At 36.9% G+C, this 20440-nt stretch overlaps 2 protein-coding genes across 15 annotated transcripts in view; both read right to left on the bottom strand.

The window, feature by feature from the left end:
* LOC129926639 (uncharacterized) overlaps positions 1–20440 on the bottom strand; it is a 79021-nt gene that overhangs the window by 46651 nt on the left and 11930 nt on the right. For all 14 annotated transcript variants that reach the window (XM_056031957.1, XM_056031948.1, XM_056031955.1 and 11 more), the window contains one exon: positions 15826–16036. In XM_056031957.1, coding sequence (XP_055887932.1) covers positions 15826–16036 — 211 coding nt within the window. The remainder of the gene's footprint in view (positions 1–15825; positions 16037–20440) is intronic.
* LOC129926638 (uncharacterized) lies at positions 1443–14449 on the bottom strand. Its single transcript, XM_056031947.1, has 2 exons — positions 2479–14449; positions 1443–2092 (listed from the first exon to the last, which is right to left on the bottom strand). The coding sequence occupies exon 1, from the start codon at positions 8643–8645 to the stop codon at positions 4986–4988; it is 3660 nt and encodes a 1219-aa protein (XP_055887922.1). The 5' UTR covers positions 8646–14449; the 3' UTR covers positions 1443–2092; positions 2479–4985.

Here is a 20440-nt window from a genome sequence, read left to right as displayed (position 1 = left end):
GCTTAGTTCTGAGATCCTATTCGATGAAGACTTCGGGTACATTCTTTTCAGTGTTTAATTTTTGTTCAATCTTGATTTCATCATTTTTGAACTCTTACAGTACATTGATATTGTCAATTGATTCATTGGTAACTATTTCTGCTTCATTATGTATGCTCTGGACATTTGCATTTTCTGTGGATTTATTGTGGTCTCCTCATTGACCTGTAAACGACAGCATAGCATTCTCGACTTATTTCAATAGTGTTAACCTAGTCAATGAGATCTTGTGGAGTGCAGTTTTAATGTTACCAATGAAGAGATCTACCGGCAAGTTGCGAGCAATTAAAGCTACTGTTTGACCACTAAGAAATGGCGTTATGATGTGTATCAGAGCTTCAGGCAGTCTGCTAACAGTACCATTAAATATTGTGGCTTCGATAGTTGCTTGTGAGCTGATTTGAAGTGACACAATTTTCATGTATTACTATGGATGTACTTCCTGATTCTCTTAATACTTGAACTCTGTGACTACCCACATGACCTGGATAAAATTTGAGACCTTTTGTCTTGGCTACAACAGTCATAGTTGAATGTTCATTTTTATTGTTTCTGTTAAAAATGTTTTTCTGCTTTGCATATACTGGTTGTCTTGATTCTTGTGAATGGCTTCTGTAATAAGGTTTTTCAGTGGATCTATGAGTCTTGAAGTAGGATTTTGGAAGAATTGATCTTGGGCATTGAATTGTTTCTGTCTTCATTCATGGGCGTGGTGAACTCTCAAGTGACAATATCTGCATCAATAATTTTGGTTCGGCATTGTGAAGCATGGTGACCTTTCTTCTTGCATCTGTGACAAATTATTTTTTCCGTCTTGGCATAATGTGGAGTTCTGTTATCTTTTGAAAAACAGACACAATTTTCTTCTGCAGCTGGCTTGACTCCTTGTTTTAGTAGGCAGCTTTGTATTGTCTTATTATCTTTGTCAGAGTTTGAATATCCTTAGGATTTCTCTCTATGATATATGACTGGATGTCTTTAGCATAAGCATGATTAGTGCAGTGAATTATTAAATGTTCTCTTAATGCTTAATAAGTATTGTCTATTTTTGAGAGAGATGTCCACCTGTCGAACCACATTGTCAAGTTTTACACAAATATTTGTGGATCATATTCTTGTTTTGGTCTTTCGCTGTAAAACTTTTTTTTCTGTAAATATCTTGAGTTGCACTGTACTAGCGTAGTAAGGCTTCTTTAAAGTCTTTGTAAGAGTTGCGTTCTGTAACGGATGCATGTTTAAGTCAGATGTAGTTGAAGTATTTCTAACGATGTTAAATCATAATAAGTACGTGCGTACCTTGTTGAGTGTATTACGACTGCAAGTTCGAAACATGAACATCACGTTACAAGATTGAACAGGTACTAAAAGGAACACAGACTCAATGACCAAGTTGACTCAAGAGGAACCTCAAACAAACGTTTAATACAGAATGGGCCACAGTCTAGCCTGTCACTAATAACGATGTTATCCCCTCAAGAGTTTAGCAGTAACTGATTTCTATACGTCAATCTTAACCTCTAACACCCAAAGTCTATGTCGTCATTCTAAAATATCCGTTCAATGTCAGTACATTAAAGTGCGTCACCCAACTAACTAAACTAGCTATCTAACAGTTCCTCCCCCCTTTTTCTTAAAAAAATATAACAATATTTTTTCTAGAACGGTCTAAGTCTATACAATGGACAATGAGCATCAAAGGGGAAAGAACACAAATATAAAAATAATTCACTGTCCATAGTTCATCTTCCTGGCACAAAGTTCGTTTCGTCTTCATGGCACAAAGTTCCTTTCATCTTCATGGCACAAAGTTCCTTTCATCTTCATGGCACAAAGTTCCTATCATCTTCATGGCACAAAGTTCTTTTCATCTTCTTGGCACAAAGATCATATCATGATAGTATATAGTTCATCATATTTTTTCGTGAAGACACGAAAGCATATATTTCATTATAGTTCATCATGAAGACATGAAAGCGTAGAGTTCATTATAGTTCATCATGAAGACACGAAAGCATAGAGTTCATACACATCCACATCTCCAGGACAAGTGTTCCTGATGAAATAAACATTACATTTTCATTATAGTGACTCTCAATACTTTTAACAACAATATATTCTGTCATCCTATCCACCCTCTAGTTCATTTCTCTTTCACTCACCATTTTCCTTTGTCCTAACTTTGTCAATGACGAATGATGATATATAACAAAACATATATAATCACTGCCATCTGCTTACTTTGTCAATAATATCACACAAATAATAGTAATAAAATCCAAACCAGCAATATTTACATAGTAGTTTCTCATATCATTTTCATATACAAACCAGTTACCATCATAGCTCAATATAGTATTGTCAACATAGTACAAAAAAATACTCTCATAATATTTTCACTTTGTATAGTTTAAGGCATAACACTATTCTATTGAATTTTACCTCGTAGAATATCCTCAATGTATATATCAATACAACTTTTCAATTATGTCAATGCCATTCTAGACAATAAATCAAAGAGTTATTAATAGCTTTCTACTTCAAATTTATACTCTTTAACCACCATTATATTCCATTTTATGGTTAACTTGTTCCATATTTCTCAACTTTTAAAATACACATATCATCTCTTTACTATCTTCAATAAATTAGTTTAACTTGATATAGTTCTATATTCAAAATACTAGTTATTAGTTTACATCATATCTTGTTGTGTCATTATTTTGGTTACTCTGATTTCTATACTTGTTAACTTCATAGTCACTGTATTTATTTCTGCTTTGGTTTATTCTTTTACCACTTTTATAATAATGAGCTCAAAATCTTTTGATTTTTTTATATGACCTATTCCAGCAGTCTCTGGCTAAATGTCCTTGCTTGTTACAATTATAGCAAGTCATGTTTCTTCTATGTGAATCTATTCATGTGTCTATTGTGTTGTCTGGTATTTCTATGTTCCCCATTTATTTGTAACAAATAACTGTATTTGTTTTGCCACCTCTCTATATATCTCTCATGGTACATGATCTAATACCCCTAACATTTCCCAATAACATGTCTTGTGCTAAAGTGGGTATGGCTACTCCATTACAATAGCCAGTAAAGAAAGGTGTCTTGACAAAAATTCTACAAGCTTTATACTTTTTAATAGTAACATTAAACAATCTGACACTTTTCATATATCTGTGACAAGTCAAAAACTCGCTGTCAGAGTCACTCAAAATTATCACAGCATTAGTTAGTATTTTTCCTTATTTATTTATTTTATTTTAATTATTTCCCCATCCTACCCCTAAATTCTTCACCCGCACCACCTTTTCCGCTCCAGGCTAGACTTAGTTGACCACATTGGAGATAGCAAGGCCACGTCTTTCGAGCTATCTTCCCTTGACCGGGGCAAAGATACGCACAGACTTTGATCTTATCGGCAGGATGTCTGACAGCCGCAGTGGACACCACCTTGTATGGAATGCAAGTCACCCCTCCCTCCTTCTCTCCTATGTCTCTCTTTGATCTAGGAGACCACGAGGACAAACACGCCCATTGACCTCCCAATGTGCGAATCCCATCCCTTGTCGGACTTCACCCACGTGTGAGATAATTCTAAGCCTAGGACATTTCCTGTGTCCGCCCACATTTTCCAGGCCTTGGTATATAAGGTAAATTAAATCAAGTCAGACTCTCTCTCCTTTCTCATTCAAGCTGAGCTATCGAGTCTGGACTATATCATTTATTCTCCCTCCTAGAGGAATACCTGGTGGTAAGCCGAACTTAATCACAAGTTCCATCTTAATTACTTCTGTGCTATTTCCATTGGATATTATCATGTGTATTTTCCTTATTTCACTTATATTTAATTAGTGCATAGTGTATTTCTCACTGGCGTAAGTAGAAAACATAAACATGTCCTATGTATTTATTTATGTATTGCATTAATCTATTAATGCTACGTTGCTCTATTGATCGTTGATGCAACCATGTATATATTTGTACATCTTATTTTATTTCCTTTATCTATGTTGGCCGCCTTGATAATTTTACTATCGCACTAATACTGCGCTTAGAAAGGAGATGTGAGTTATCTCCCCTGTATTGAATTATCTCCCCTGTAGTCATTTTACTCTAACGAGAGTTGCGCCCCTTGAACGGACACCCTCTCCATTCAAGCGCGCTCCATTGTCTCGACCTACGGTCATATGTAAACAAACCGTCTTGGTCGCTGACCACCGCCCAACACCCCCCTCTTTTCTCTTCCAACTTGTGTTGTTTATTCGAGATTATTATTTCCCCTTCTATGTACATTTTTATATTATTATTTCTCCTTTTATGTACATTTTTATATTGCTACTATGAGCCATCTATTATTCCAAATCCCATTTGTCATCATCTCCCCTTTTGTGCTCAAAAGCAATTTTACCAATCTGACTGTAATAAGAAATAAAGGAACACTGAAGAGTAACCTAAAACAAGGCTTTATTAAACTAGAACGACACATGAACTGACGAAAGAGACTTGGACAGTAGCACACTAGATCAATGTTGTGAACACATTCTCACGACGTTACACAAACATAAACAAATAGTAACTATTTCACCACATTCACCCCGCCTAGAATTAAAATAGCAAGTATAATAATATAGTAGGCCAATAGCATAAATGAAGAGAGAATGCCAGTGCCTGTAATACAATAGATTATCAATAGATCAATAAATAGTGTCGAAATATTAATTTCTCTAGTAAACAATAGTGAATGGTGATACAAAGAAACCTAAAAACCAGTATCTGTTGTATGACTTATAAACAATTAATAGTTTCTGTTTAAGTATTAACAAATAGTGTAGTAAGTAAACATGTACGTAAGTAAGTAAAAAGTAAACTCTAGTATCAGTAGCAAGAGATAAACAATGCCAGTTTATGTAGAACATAAGTAGTGCAATAGAGGAACAACTCTAGACTCTATAGTTCGGTCTGGTTCTTCTCTCTCTTAAGTTGTAACGGGGTTGACTATCCTGTTCTACAGTTTGGGAGTCACTAGCGAGTTCCTGAGCGTCAATTGGGGTATTTTCAAGAGGAAGCGCTCGGAGGTCCTCAGAGCCTACCAGGGGTTCTTTCCTTTCTTGTATCACCGTAGGGGTGTTTACTGGTACTTCCGTGTTTTGAGTTTCTGGAGGATATTCATTATCCTCACCCTGAGGGAAGAACGAAGGTTCACTTGTTGTTGTGGATGGGGAGGGGGTGGGAGCCAAGCGTCTTAGAGAGACCGTCTCCTCTTTACCGCTGGGCAACCGTACGACGGCATATTGGGGGTTACACATCAGCAGGTCGACTTCCTCCGTGAGAGGATCATACTTTGAAGATCGGTTCTCTCTTCTCAGCAACACTCGACCTGGGCTAGATAGCCAAGTGGGGATAGATATCCCGAAGGAGGATTTCCGGTTGAACCGGAAAACTCTCTCGTGTGGAGTTTCGTTTGTTGCCGTAGATAGTAATGATCTAATCGAGTATAGGGCCTGGTTCAAGACAAGCTCCCATCTCGAGTTCGGGAGATCGAGGTCTTTCAGTGCTAAAGTAACAGCGTTCCATAGAGTTTTGTTTAGTCGTTCAATTTGTCCGTTGCATGAAGGATTAAAAGCGGTTGTTCTACTTGTAGCTATTCCCCTCTCGTGCAGAAAGGATTGCACCTCCCTCGACATAAAGGCCGTACCTCTGTCAGAATGGACGTACTCTGGCATCCCAACTAAGGAAAACAGCTGATTTAAACACTTTATGACAGTAGATGAGGACATATCGGGACATGGGTAGGCAAATGGGAAGCGTGAGTACTCATCCACCATTGTTAATAGGTATTTGTTGTGAGTAGCAGATGGGAGTGGCCCCTTAAAATCGATGCTTACTCTCTGAAATGGTTGGGTAGCCTTGATGAGGGTGCCTGAAAACTGTTTGAAGAATCTAGGCTTCAGTTCAGCGCAAGTTTTACATTGGTTTACCACTTTGCGGACGTCCTCGCAGGAAAAAGGTAAGTTCTTAGTCCGAACGAAATGGAGGAGTCTCGTGACCCCTGGGTGACAGAGGTTGTTGTGTAACAGTTTGAGGTCTTCTCCAGTCATTGCTGACGCAAAGTGGTTTCTTGAAAAGGTATCCGCCGCAGCGTTTTGTTTCCCGGGTCGATATACGACGTCATATTGGAAACAACTAAGCTCCAGTCGCCATCTTTGTATCTTTTCGTTTTTGATCTTGCCCTTGTTCTGCTGGTCAACCATAAAAGACACTGAGCGTTGATCTGTAACCAATGTGAAGGGTCTACTGATAAGGTAATGTTGCCATTTTCTCAGGGCTTCTACGATAGCGTATGCTTCCTTTTCTACTGCTGAGTGTCTGCGTTCACTATTCGTGAGTGTTCTTGAAAAGAAGGCGACAGGACTGCCTTCTTGATTAAGAGTGGCGGCAATCGCGATGTCAGAGGCATCTGTTTCGACTGTTAGAGGTCGATTGTAATCTATCGTCGACACAGCAGCGTTTTCAAGTTCGTGTTTTAGCTGTTTAAAAGCTTCTTGAACTTGTTCAGGGGGAGGAAAGGCTTTGTTGTTTACCAATAAATGGATCTTGTTGGAGAAATTTGGGATCCATTGAGAATAATAGGACAGTAGTCCAATCACCCGCTTTTGTGATTTCATGTCTTGTGGTGGAGGTAGGTTTCTCAATGCTTGAAATCTTTCGGGGTCTGGTCTTAATTGCCCTTGTGAGATTTCGTAGCCTAGGAGGCATACTTTATTAGTCGCAATAGCACTTTTATCATTGTTGAAGGTGATACCGTACTTTTTAGCGGCATTGAGAAATCTCTGTAGATTCTGGTCGTGGCTACTGGGGTCAAGTCCGCAGATGGTAACGTTATCCACGTAAGCGAACGTGTCCTGTAGCCCTGCCTCCTCAATTATTGTGTTGATCGTCCTTTGAAATGCAGCGACTCCGTTTGTCACTCCAAAAGGAATGCGGCAAAACTGATAAAGCTTTCCGCCAGCCTCGAACGCCGTGTACTGCTTTTCATCATCCCTGATAGGTATCTGGTGGTAAGCGCTTTTGAGGTCAAATGTACTGTACATTGAGTATTTAGATATTTCCTGCACCAGTTCATCAACTTTTGGCACGGGGTACGCGTCGAGGTAAGTGAATCGATTGATGGTTTGGCTATAGTCGATAACCATTCTCTTTTTGTGCCTTTCATTAGTTGTTACAATTATCTGGGCTCGCCACGGGGACGTGGAAGGCTCAATAATTTTGTCAGATAGGAGTCTCTTGATTTCATTTTGAATGAATTTGGAGTCAGGCAAAGAATATTTTCTAGATTTAGTGGCTATGGGGTGGCAGTTAGGAGCAAGATTAGCGAAGAGGCGAGGGGCTTCAACTCGTGCAGCTTTCAGCGTACAGACCTGGAGAGTGCTCCGTTTTCCCTCAAATGGGATCATCAGTTTTTCATGCTGGCTGATGAAATCTAGCCCTAAGATTACATCAGATACTAGTCCATCTAGTAGTGAGAGCTTAACACTTTCGTATTGTTCATCTTTGTACTTTATTTTTGCGAAAATATGGCCGTGAGTAGTGCGAGAAAGATGTGTAGAGGCCATGTAGATTCTGTTTCTGGACGTTTCTAATTTCCATCTGTACCTTTTAGCAATTGAAGAAGATATATAGCTTTCACTGCTCCCCGTATCTACGAGAGCCTTCAATGGTACTCCATTGACGAGTATTGAAATAGTAGATTTAGTAAGACCGGACGCTGGTGTCGATGCCCAGGAGGATCCAACGGTTGTAGTCCGAGACGTCTCATCATCTGCTTTCACTATGGCTGAGGTTATAGATTTGAGTGTCTGTCTGGTCGATCTACAGACTTTCTGGAAATGGCCCCTCTTACCGCACAAGTTGCATGTAGCGTCGCGGGCCGGACATCTAAAGCGTTGATGTGGGCTGTTTCCACAAAAGAAACATCTTTTACTAGTCGCCGCACTCACCTCGTGTTCTACTTTTGTCGTTGGAGAAAGGCTCTCCTCGTCGGCGCTAGCTCCACAGGGAGTTTCAGAGCAGATGTTATACGCCATGGCATGGTTATGGGCATATTCAAGTTGTCTTGCCTCTTCATAGGCGCACTGTAGAGTTAAAGTAGATTTCTCTAAGAGTCGCAGCCTTATGCTGTTTGAAGCCAGTCCAGTAATGAAGGCGTCTCTTACGAAGATATCTCTGTGTTCTTCAGCGGTGACAGCTTTGAAGTCACAGTCTTTGGTCATACTTTTAAGCTTAAGTAGGAAGGAGTCAACGGTTTGTCCGTTCTCTTGTCGACAAAGAGTTATCATGTGCCGTGCAAAAATTTCGCTTTTAGGCTTCACGTAGACATTTTGTAGAACTTTGATTGATTCTTCGAACGTGGTACACTCACTTATGTACTGAAATACGCTCGAAGAAACGTAGTTTTCCAGTAATTTCTTTTTGTCAATCTCACAGTGAGAGACTGAGGAGATGAAATTCTCAAATGTTCTAAGCCAGTGCAGCCACTTCTCGGCAGCCGACGGCGAGCTAGGCTCTATGTCTAGCTCTTTTGGCCTAAATAGCCGTTCCATTTGTATAATTACTTTTACTTACAGACTGAGAATAGTGTTTAACGAAAATCCAAAAAGATACGTGAGGCACATAGAGGCTGGCGGAAAGCCGTGAGAATGTGTTCACAACATTGATCTAGTGTGCTACTGTCCAAGTCTCTTTCGTCAGTTCATGTGTCGTTCTAGTTTAATAAAGCCTTGTTTTAGGTTACTCTTCAGTGTTCCTTTATTTCTTATTACAATTTATTAAACTAGAACGACACATGAACTGACGAAAGAGACTTGGACAGTAGCACACTAGATCAATGTTGTGAACACATTCTCACGATGTTACACAAACATAAACAAATAGTAACTATTTCACCACACTGACGAATGCACCTCAGTCGAGGGCATCGATAAGATGCATAAGAGACATGTCCTAACTTGTCTTTATCCGCAGCCTCCCTCAGGTGTCTGCCTATTTGTATGATATCAAGAATCACCTACTATCTTTGTCCTTAGTGCTATTCAGCACTGCCTTTGCCTACTGAGATCTACTCAACTCTATTACTTGGCGCTATCGGCATTGCCCGCCTATTCGACAGCCCACCTGCCGAGCTATTAGGTGCGACGTCCCTATAGATTCAGATCTGTGCGAGACGTCATAGCTACGCCAACCCTCTGCAACTCACTGGACATATCCTGTTCACTACGCTGCCCAGGCAGATCCGCTCTGCCCGCAGTACACGTGTGCCCACGGTAGCCAGCCACCCGCCCTACTGTGCCCACTACAGATATTAGATTTTGGGGATTGAGACTCCACAAGAACTATATCACCGGCGTCCCTCTATCCGCTAGAGCGCCACCTCCAGCTGCAGAACCTCAAGCCAGGACACAGCCAGCTGCGACATCAACAGGACAACCAGCTAAGTCAGAGGACAAAGTGACATACTCTCTTATTAAATGCAAGAGTGATGATTAAAGCTAGTATTATTTAGAGATAGAAGCAAACCCTCCCCCTTTTTATTCTTATATGTATATTTATGTAAATAAATATTCTTCATTTTTAACTTTTGTATCTATCTTTCATTGCTTTGTCTCGTTGCGTGTCTGCTCCCGATTCATATGCTGATAGGTTGGTGTGTGATAGCTTTAAAAATAATCATCCCCTAGACATAAAACGCGCCAAACACACGTCACATTTCACCACCTGTCACAATATTCTAAATAACACCAAGGATCTACAAATTTAGATTTGATGGCAACTGTTGTACAAGCTGTATCACTAATAAAAGTCAAAGTTTTCCATTTACCAAACCTGGGAAAAAATTAAAACTATTTCTTCTATCCTCTACCTCTGATTCTACAATAATTTACTTCTTCAACTTCACTATCATCATCACTGTAATCCCTATCATGATTATCATTTGTATAGTAAACTCTGCATGTTTGCTTTCTATCCCTATTTTTACTACTGCTTCTTCTGTTTTGATTCCTATCTCTATTATATGAGATCCTATCATTTGATCTATAATATGTGGGTTTCTTGCAATGTGAAGCTATGTGTCCTTTCTTTTGACAGTTAAAACAAATTATTTCATCAAAATGAGTATCTCTAGATTTAGAACTATCTCTATGTCTGTTTTCAAATCTTCAGTGTGTTTAGAGTATTTATCATTGGTATATCCTACAAGTCAATTTGTTTATCTTTATGAGAGAATGGATTATGTGGGTATGCATTCTTGTAAATTCTCATTATTTCTGTTATTTCATCAATTGATTTTGGGTTTCTTTCCCTAATAAAAGATTGCAATTGTGGGTCACATTTATTTAAGAAGTTGTCAATTAAAATAAAGTTTTTCAATGCTTCATGTGAATTTCCTACTTTCTCTAGTTTTAGCTATTTATTAAAGAAATCTTTTTCTAAATTATTAGTAGTTTGGGGTTTAATTTGTGTTGATGGACTGTTTTCAAAATATTTTTTTCTAAATGTAGCTGCATTATGTCCATAAGCATTAAGAAGTTCCCTTTTTAGTATTTGATAGCTATCTTCTATTCTGTGATCATGATTTTGACATATAGTCAAAGCTTGTCCATGTACAAAATCCAGTAGTATTTCTGACCATTCCTCCTCTGGTACATTGAAGGTAGATAGTTTAATTTCAAACCTTTTTAGAAAGTCCCAAATATCATCTTTGCCTTCATCAAAACTTTGCAGTTTGCGTTTGAGTCAAAATTGAGGATTTGAATTATTACATGTGTTATTTGTATTATTGGCATTGTTATCAATATTTTGTTGAGTGGTTTGTGTTGTGGCTGCTTGCGCTGCATTTGCTTTTGTGCCATTTGAGCTTCAGCCTTTGCTTTCTCCATATCAACTTTGTATTTTCTTTCTGCCTCTCTTTCTTGTCTCTCAGTTTCTTCTCTTCTAAGCCTGTCTTGTCTTTCAATTTCTTCTTTTTTTTTCCTTGCCTTTGTCTTTCAGTTTCTTCTTTTATAACTTGCTGCACATAAGCTACTAAGTCTTTTCCCTTTAAGTCCATGGCCTTTCCATCCTGCATAGCTGTTTCTTTTAGCTCCTTAAGATAGGCCTACACATATGCGGATGTTGCCATTTTATTTAATGTGCTTGAAATTTAATTTTACACTACTCACAGATTAATTGTAATTCAATTACAAGTGTTGAGTTATTAGTAATAGTGTATGTATTTTAATTTGAATTAGATCTATTTCTTTATTAGATCACTTCTAACTTTGTCCTTTTATTAGTATTATGATAATATTATCACTTTTGTATCTAAAATACCAATCTATTCTTAGTGGTATTAGTATTAGATTATTAGATCAAGCAAAGTCAAGATTTAGATATAACCAAATTCAAATCAATGAATTATAGATTTTGTTTATTTTAGTTTATAGTAGATCTAGTCTATACTTGTCTAGATTTTACTATCCTTATAAGGCTTATGGATCTAGATTTCAAGTTTTCTTAAGTGACAACTTTAGAACTTAACTAGTCAAGCTACTAGATCTAGTTGAGTTTAGTCTAGATAAATTGAAGCATTGAACAATGACTTGACAATCTCAGTACCAGTGTCAAATAAGTTCAGGTCAAATCTACTATCTAGTTCAAATAGTTCTAACAACTAGTTCTGTTGATATATGATGTAATGCTGTGTGAGAGTTAGTTCCCTTAGGGGATTAGGAAGTGTTTGTTGCTGTTCGTTATCTAATATGGTGGAATAAAGCCTGTGTTGTGTTTTGTATATCGCCTTGTTGTTTATCTATTTCTACTTGTATCTATGAGCTTATTAACATGGTGGCAGCGGTAACAAGAGCTATAGTTACATTTATATATCAGTACTATAAATCTAGTTAAATTAAGTTTAGAAAAAATAGATCTAAAGTGTAGATGTAGTAGATTCCAGTCTAGAGTAAAAAGGTTCAAGGTTATTCAGTTACGCCGAGTTATGGTATTCTAGATTTAGTTAAGTCTAGTTCAGATAGTAAATATACTATACTAACTATAGTAAAGTTTTCATTGAAAATGACAGAAGTTAAACTTAAACCACCAACAGAATTAAACATAATAGAAGGAAATGTTAGTGAAAATTTTCGGCAATGGTGAAGACAGATGCAGATTTACCTCCTAGCGTCAGACGCCGACAAGAAACGGAAATGTCAAAGAAAGGCCATAATCCTTCATTGTGCACATTTTCAAGAAGTATGTGATCATTTTATTTATGAAGACCATGAAGATAACAATGATCCAGACATATTGTTAAAAAAGCTACACGAATACTGTCATCCAAGGAAGAACAAAGTAATTGAAGCTTATAGGTTCTGGAACATGAATCGTGTCTCTTCATATGATTTGTTTATTACTAGTTTGAGAACACAGGCTGAGAAGTGCAGTTTTAAAGACAAAGACCGAATGATAAGAGATAAACTCGTCTTTTCTGCTAATCAACGTTTACAAGAGAAGCTACTAATGTGTTCAGATTTGACACTAGAAAAGGCTATAGAAATCTGCCAGGTCTATGAACACACTTCCAATAGTCTCAAGGAAATGAATAAAGAGTCTAGTCAAACCGATTATGTTCTGAAGATTGAAAAAGCAGATAACCACAAAGCTCCACAAAGAAAATTTACCAAAGATTGCAGATTTTGTGGAGGCCGACATGAATTCAGCAGAAAGACATACCCAGCTTGGGGGAAAACTTGTTTCAACTGTCAAATTATTAACCACTTTGCAGTGAAATGCAAGTCACAGAAGAGTAACCATAGGAAGAAGTCGTCTACGTCTAATCAAGACACTTCTATCAACTCTATCACTAGTAGTTGTACATCATCGCTCAAACGATTCAGAGAACTAACTAAGGACAGTAACCTTCCAGAATCTAGATGCTGTGGCAAGTATCACGTCCATAAAAGCACTGTTTATCAAGCCCGGGTAAAGAATGCTACACGTGCCAGAGACTGAATCATTTTTCGTCCCAGTGTAGGAGTTTTATAAACAAAGTGAACATGTTGCTGTGAAGAATATGGAAAGATTGCGACAGAACTCTGGTAGAAATGAAGATGGTTCAGAAACAGATCTCAGGAAAGTACCGCCTCAAGATGACAAGGAATGGAAAGGAAACATTTCAGAAACCCAGGAGTCTGAGGGATGCCTTGGTGATAGGCCCAAAGGTGTGTCAATGAAACACTGTGAACTATTATCTAACTAACCATTCAGATGGATGGCTCTGCTGATTATATTGACACAGATACTATGATATTTATTTTGGATTTTTTTTCTGTCATATTTTTTTTTCTTTAAGACTAATACATGTAATGTTATTGTTTGAAAAAAGGGAAGATATGTAGTTTTATTTTTATAGAATATGTGATCAGGTGTATAATGTTATTTTTGTAGAGAAAGAAGGATGTTGATATATGATGTAATGTTGTGTGAGAGTTAGTTCCCTTAGCGGATTAGGAAGTGCTTGTTGCTGTTCGTTATCTAATATGGTGGAATAAAGCCTGTGTGTTTTGTATATCGGCCTTGTTGTTTATCTATTTCTAGATCTACTTGTATCTAGTTCTAGTATAAGGTTATTAACAAGTTCAATAATTAATCAATTCAATCAATTTAATGCCCTTAAATAATCAAACAATTATTACCATTAGCTGAGTTCAATATTCTTCTTTTGCTGCGTACTTGTATTCTAGCAAAATTTGTGAAAATTTGTACACTATATAGATATAGATCTAATGTGTTTCAGAAAACATAAACTTATTAGATCTAGTTTGAGGCTATAGTCCAAAAGTTAAATGTGGCTATACAGTTCTCATGGATAAATAGATAAATTTATCCGACTAGATTAGATTTATTTAACCTAATCCAGTTCACACAAACATAACTTACCCGAGGTATAGCGATAAGTTAAAATAACATATCTAAGTTAAATTATAAACAATAAAGAATAATAAAATTAAAAATAAATGAACTTATACTAAATGAGACTAACTTCTAATGATGGGACCTAGGCCAATCTGGCATAAAGATCTAGATTTGATTCTTATTTTCCTTTCGTTATAATACAGAACATAAGACGGTGGTACAATGCAATAATACAAGATCAGGAAAAAGAAAAAAAAATACTATTTACATGGACATAACCGTTACAACCCTAAACTTACACATCTGGTTCTTTTATCTGATTTACGTCTTTCCTCTTTAAGGAGCATCACCTAAATGTACATTAGGCTACCGTTCCACTATAATAAAACCTATTACTAAGGGATAATCTAAACCTAAACTTTCTAATAAAAAGAGAAATGAACTGTACTTATCTCTGCTATTTCACCTATGATCAGGTTCTGAGACTTTTTCTACGACAAATTTCACGTTTGCGTTCTTGTCCTGTCGATGCGTCTGCTCTCCGGTTCTGTTTTTTCAACTGAGTAATGCCACATGTGTGTCACAGATTCACTGTTCCGATGAAATGTAGCTATAGGCAGGGGCGGACTGGGTATCAAAATCGGCCCGGGCATTACCATATAAACCGGCCCACAAATGGCATATATTTTCGGTGCGGAGGGATTGTTACCCCTCCGCAATATATATATATATATATATATGTGTGTGTGTGTGTGTGTGTGTATATGTAATTAATCTTCTTTACATTCTGACCTTTCATTCTTTCAAAAGTTTTTTTTCTAGCCTAGAATACTCTCTTCCTATAATTAATGGAAAAACAGTACACTCCGCCAAGGGAAAGCAAGGGAGTTTAGGGTAGCGCTGTGAGCTCCCCCAAGCATTGTTTTCGTTATTTTAAGCTTTAAAAAATGCATATTCTGAGATATCTACAGTGCAATTAGCCTGCTTTTCTTTCGCTAAAAAAATCAAAAACCAAAGCTGCTATTCACTGGAGTCCAGCGACTGGTAGAAAATGGTAAAATGTTTTAGTTTTTGTATTGAAGGGGGAGGGTTACCACAAAACCACTTTGGCTACGCTCATAAAATTTGGTGACTGTTGTTTGCTTACGTTAGCTACTCTGGGGCAGTAAGTAAAGTTTCCCAATCAGGCAATAAGGTCTGAGGAAAGTGATGGTTTGAACCCTTCCCCTCCCGGCTAAGCCCATGAGTCATATTATAGGTGTAAGCCTCATTCTCTACAAAATATATAAAGCTTGATAACGCATCGAAAACTAGTCTGAAAACTATAAACAATACAATAGCAGCCTAATAAGTGTGACGCTTTTTGGTATTACTTACAGATTACAGACGTTTCTTCAGAAAATAAGATAGTTACGTCCTACGCATTTCATGTGTCAATCTAATCATGCATGTTGATACGTGACCTACATATGCTAAATCATTGCTTTTCCTGACTGACTTAGACAACCCATTCCATTAAAAGATAAGAGAAAGCAGGACACGGTTAGGGAGGCACTTAATGTGAAAAGTTCTTGCTTCGCCCTAGTACATTCTCAAAAACGCGATTTGTATATAAATATGTTATCTACTTTATAAAGTAGAAAGTAAGGCGTATGTATGTATGTATGTATAAATAAAGTCATTATGATTAAAACCCGTTAACTAAGTATGTAATAAACTTACAATCAGAGTTATCGTTTTTCACAATTGTTAACTGGTAACAAATTGTAAACATAGTTAGATATAAATTTCTTAATATAGATTCACTAATTAATTGGTAAAATATATACTTACTTGTTTCTAAACATTGTCCTTTTATGACGATTTTGTCAGCAGGAATTGGAGAGCCATTACAAGTCATTTTAGGTCTGATCTTCAATGTTTCTTCAAGACTAAAATTAGATCTACCATTACTTTTGTTTAAAATCATTTGTGCTAAAAGTTTTTCGTCAGCATTTAGATCAGTGCTGTTTAATTCTCTCTGCATATTTTTGGTACAGTTTTTCTGAAAATATACAGTTGAAATTAGATAAAGAAAAAAAAAAAAGAAAATTAATTATATACGATTAGCACCTTAGAAAGTAGCTGACTTACAGAATCATTCACTTATTCACTTATTACTGGTCAGCATGTGAGTCTTCATTATAGTTATGTAACAAAATCGCTTGAACCAAAAAAAATCGATCTTTATTCACATGACCTATCTTAAATTTCTTGCTTTCGTAAACAACACAACACCTATGATTTCATTACAGCCTCCGTCATAATTGCGAGACTATTTGTCCTTTACTAAACATTAATATTTACCCAAACTGTGTCATACCATGGAGCAATTTAAACTACTCTTTTTTCTTATTTTATATTATCAAACCACTTCCCCCTCGAACTGTCAGTTCTATTGTGTCACGGTGGCATAATAATTTACGTGAGGAAGCCTTATATAAAAAGGGTAGGTCGTAAAAATGTGTTATCTCTTTGCTGCTTCAGCAATTTCTTCTATATCTCAAATATTTTGTTTTATGGCATTCTTCTTTTAGGACTGGTGAATTTGATAATTTTGAAAGCATTTCATGCAATTTATCTATAATATAACAACTCTAATTTACTTTTGTTAAAGTTGATCTAAATCTATCAAAATAGTATCTAGACTCTAGATCTCTATCTAAATATATATAGGTCTACAAGAAAATGTTTTTATTTAAAAATGCATTTAATAGCTCCATTCATACTATTTTTACATTCACGCATTCGCTTTACTTATAATATTATGATTTTGTTCAATTGTTTTGATTACACAATTGCAGTGACAAAATCAATCATATGCGGGGCGTGGATAATATATGGCTAGTTTATGTATTTCTTTTGCTTTGCTTACATTAATGTACATAACAATTTACACTCATTTTAATGTACATATTTATTTTATTAATGCATTTGTGAAACATAATATATATATATATATATATATATATATATATATATATATATATATATATATATATATATATATATACAGGGCCGGCCTTAGCCCACTGCAACCTATGCGGTCGAAGTGGACCCCGCGCTTTCATTTATTTAAACCATAATAACTTTTATATAATAGCAGGGTTTCTGCGACCTCCTGATTTTCCTGGACCCCCAGGAAATCTCCTGAAAAGGCAAAATATAAGAAAAAAATCCTAAAAATCTACAGAAATTATTTAAATCTTCCGAAAATTAGACAAGAGTGTCATTTTGGGAGCCAATAAATAAAAAATGGCATTGCAAGCTTTCATTTAATAAAAACCCTAACCCTAACCCACGTTATTATAAGTTGTTTGTATTCCACACTTCCCGTGTGGGGTTACTCTCAATTTCAAGGAGTAGCGCTGACTAGAGCCCTGTTATTCTCAGAAAAGTAACTTGGTATATAGGGTAGGTTATTTCATCATCCTTATCTTTAAGAAGAAACCTGATAAGAGCACTGAAAACAAAGGAGACATTGAACGTGTCAAAAAAAAGTTTCACTATTCAGATGATTCATACAAAGATACAGCAGTCGAAGAAGTGAAAATATCTCTTGATGAGAGAAGTAGTGATAAAGAGACTCCAGGGGAATCAGAGAAAACATCTGAAGTAAGTGATGATGAGTCAAGTGATGGTCATCCAAAATTACCTTCTCCAGAAGTGGAAGAAGCTTATTTAAGTATAAAGACTTCGGAAATATCCAGCCTGGAATTTTATCTGAGGAACTGCGAGCAAAGATTGTGTTAAAGGATAGCTTATTTGTCCAAAACAAAGATGAACGGTATTTGTTTCCAGTAGGGTTTATCCAAAATAAGTCACAAAGTTTGACATCATGATTCATTCGAGAGCTTCCAACAGGAAAAATGTGCAATTGATCTTGGCTCTTCTTCTCTCCACACTTGGGATGTCTGTTTTCTTTTGCATGTGTACTGTTTTCTGAGGCTACCTGGAGTTTGATTCACCAAATGGGAGAAACCTGAGAGGCTGAAAGAACTTGAAAAAGAAGTCTACCACAGACAAGCTCTTTTGAAGAGGAAGTTAGAAGACGCAACGCTAAAGGCAGAGCCATATGGACTGTCACATACGTTTCATACGCAGATTTTGAAAAATCGTAAGTATTGGAGAGGACGTTTTGGCGCCGCCGTTTTGGCGACGCCGTTTTGGCCCCGCCGTTTTGGCGTGAAGGTCGTTTTGGCGCGAGCCGTTTTTGGCGACGGGACGTTTTGGCGCGAAATACATTATGTACGTTTATTGAGGTATTTCTTTTAAAAGAATTATTCATATCTATGTTTTGCATGAGTGTTTGTGTTAAGACATATTTTTCACGTACTAAATGTAAATGTGTGTCTGTTTTTCACATCATTTTCTTAAACATTTTGGCTTGTGTATGTGTGCTTATTTAGAGGCACACTTTTATTTTCAAAAAAGGTTTTTAAAGATATTACTTTAAAATTAAAAACAAAAATCGCGTGAGAGAGGGGAGGGGTGGAGGAAAGAGTATATACAAGGAGTGAAATGTGAGCAGAAGATTGGGGGCGGGATAGGTGTCACATGTAATGACCATTCCCAAGGAGATGATCGCCAGACGCATGACGCCTACGACCAGTGCTCGGTGATGGTCTTGTCTTTATTTGTTTAACTCTACCTGCGTCAATTCGAGATGTGTCACCCAAATCACCCCTACCCAAGTTCTCAAAATATATCTTTTCAAAGTATCTTAGTGTCGTTAATTTGTTTCTCTCTATTGTCGCCCATAGTGTTTGTTTATATTTCTGGATTCACGTTAGAGTTCGTACTGACCACATTCCTTGTCTTGATCTTTACTATGTGTAGAGTTATTGTCGTCATTCAGCGTAATAGAGCTTTAGATGCTAACATGGTTTTTGTTATATTAAAGTGTGACACTTAGCTAGTTCGTATATTACACTAATGTCTAATAAAAAAAATATTTTGGAAAGAAATCCAAAAATGTAATCCAGTGCGATTAGCAGAGCTCACATATAGCATGTCATTACCATTCAGAAATCTGACTTATTATAGGCCTATATTCATGAAATAAGCAAAACCTTTATAATTAAAAAAAAAAAATTCGCTGAACGGCTCGCGCCAAAACGTCCCGTCGCCAAAACGGCGGCGCTAAAACGGCGGCGCCAAAACGTCACGTACCGGTTTATTAGACATTGGTTTGGACTTTGATCTGTGCAGACGTCAAGCCTATGAAAAAGCAGCCACAATTAGGGGCCATCTGTCTGACCTGCAGAAACATTAGACATAAATCCAAAGGCAACATTTCTGAATTGTCACTATCAATCTATGAAACTAGCAGCTCTTCATTATACTGACATAGATCCAGCAATTGTCATCTTTTTTTAACTGTACATGAATCGTTCAGCTTTTTTTCCAATTCACCTCAGAGATGGGCCCAACAGAAAGAAGCTGAAGCCGGGAGTTTAAAAAATGAGAGTAATACAAGGTGATCCGAATGAGAATAAGCTACGTCGGCAGTTTCCTTGCATCTCGACCAATTCATCAAGCTGTTGGCTAAACTTTCTGAATCAACAACTGAAAGAATGGACACTAGAAGCAGTGCACAGAATCTTCTTCTTGCATTGGAAAATTGTGAATTTTATGCTTATCTGGAATTCTGGTCAAATCTCCTGCGCCCAATTAATATTGTTCAGAAAGGTCTGGACTGCATATAAGGAAGCTGCTGAAATTAAAACCCTTTCATGCTTTCTGCAAAATGATGAGAAACGGACGAAACTGATCATTCAATCCATTGAAAAAGAAGGTAGTGAATGCTATGGAGTTTCTGTAATCAAAATAACCAGAAGAAAGAAACAACTTCATGTTCTGGTGTAGGACTGCAATTCAAACGTGTAGCGACGGAATTGCTGGACAAACTTAATATGGAGATGAAGGACAGATTCCAAAGGCTGGAAAACCTTGTGGTTACCTTTGGGTTTCTTCTTGATCCAAGACACCTCTTGCAATCTATGGATGATGACACGCTGATGAAAAACTGTGTTACTTTTCTTGTTTGATGAAATACAGGCAAATCTCTTATTCAATGTCATTGATGCAAGAGCACTTTTCATCAACAAACCAGTGCCACAATCAATAATAGACATATTAAGGAAGCTGGTTTCATATGGTAATGACGTGTGCTCAAACCTAGCAACCTACATCCGAATAATGCTTACACAGGCCACTTCCATTGAGTCTTATGAGAGATCCTCTCAAAGCTCAAGTTAATAAAAACAAACTATTTCAGGAGCACAATCATCCAATAACGCAAGAAAGGCTTAGCATGGTTTTAGCATGGATACTAGGCTGTATCGATTTAGATGATGTTATAGATGCCTTTACTGCACAGAAAGCACGTTTTATGCATCATTTAGCC

This window comes from Biomphalaria glabrata, chromosome 6 (assembly GCF_947242115.1).
Source record: "Biomphalaria glabrata chromosome 6, xgBioGlab47.1, whole genome shotgun sequence".
In the NCBI taxonomy this organism is placed as follows: domain Eukaryota; kingdom Metazoa; phylum Mollusca; class Gastropoda; family Planorbidae; genus Biomphalaria; species Biomphalaria glabrata.
This window is presented reverse-complemented; position numbering and strand designations above follow the sequence as displayed.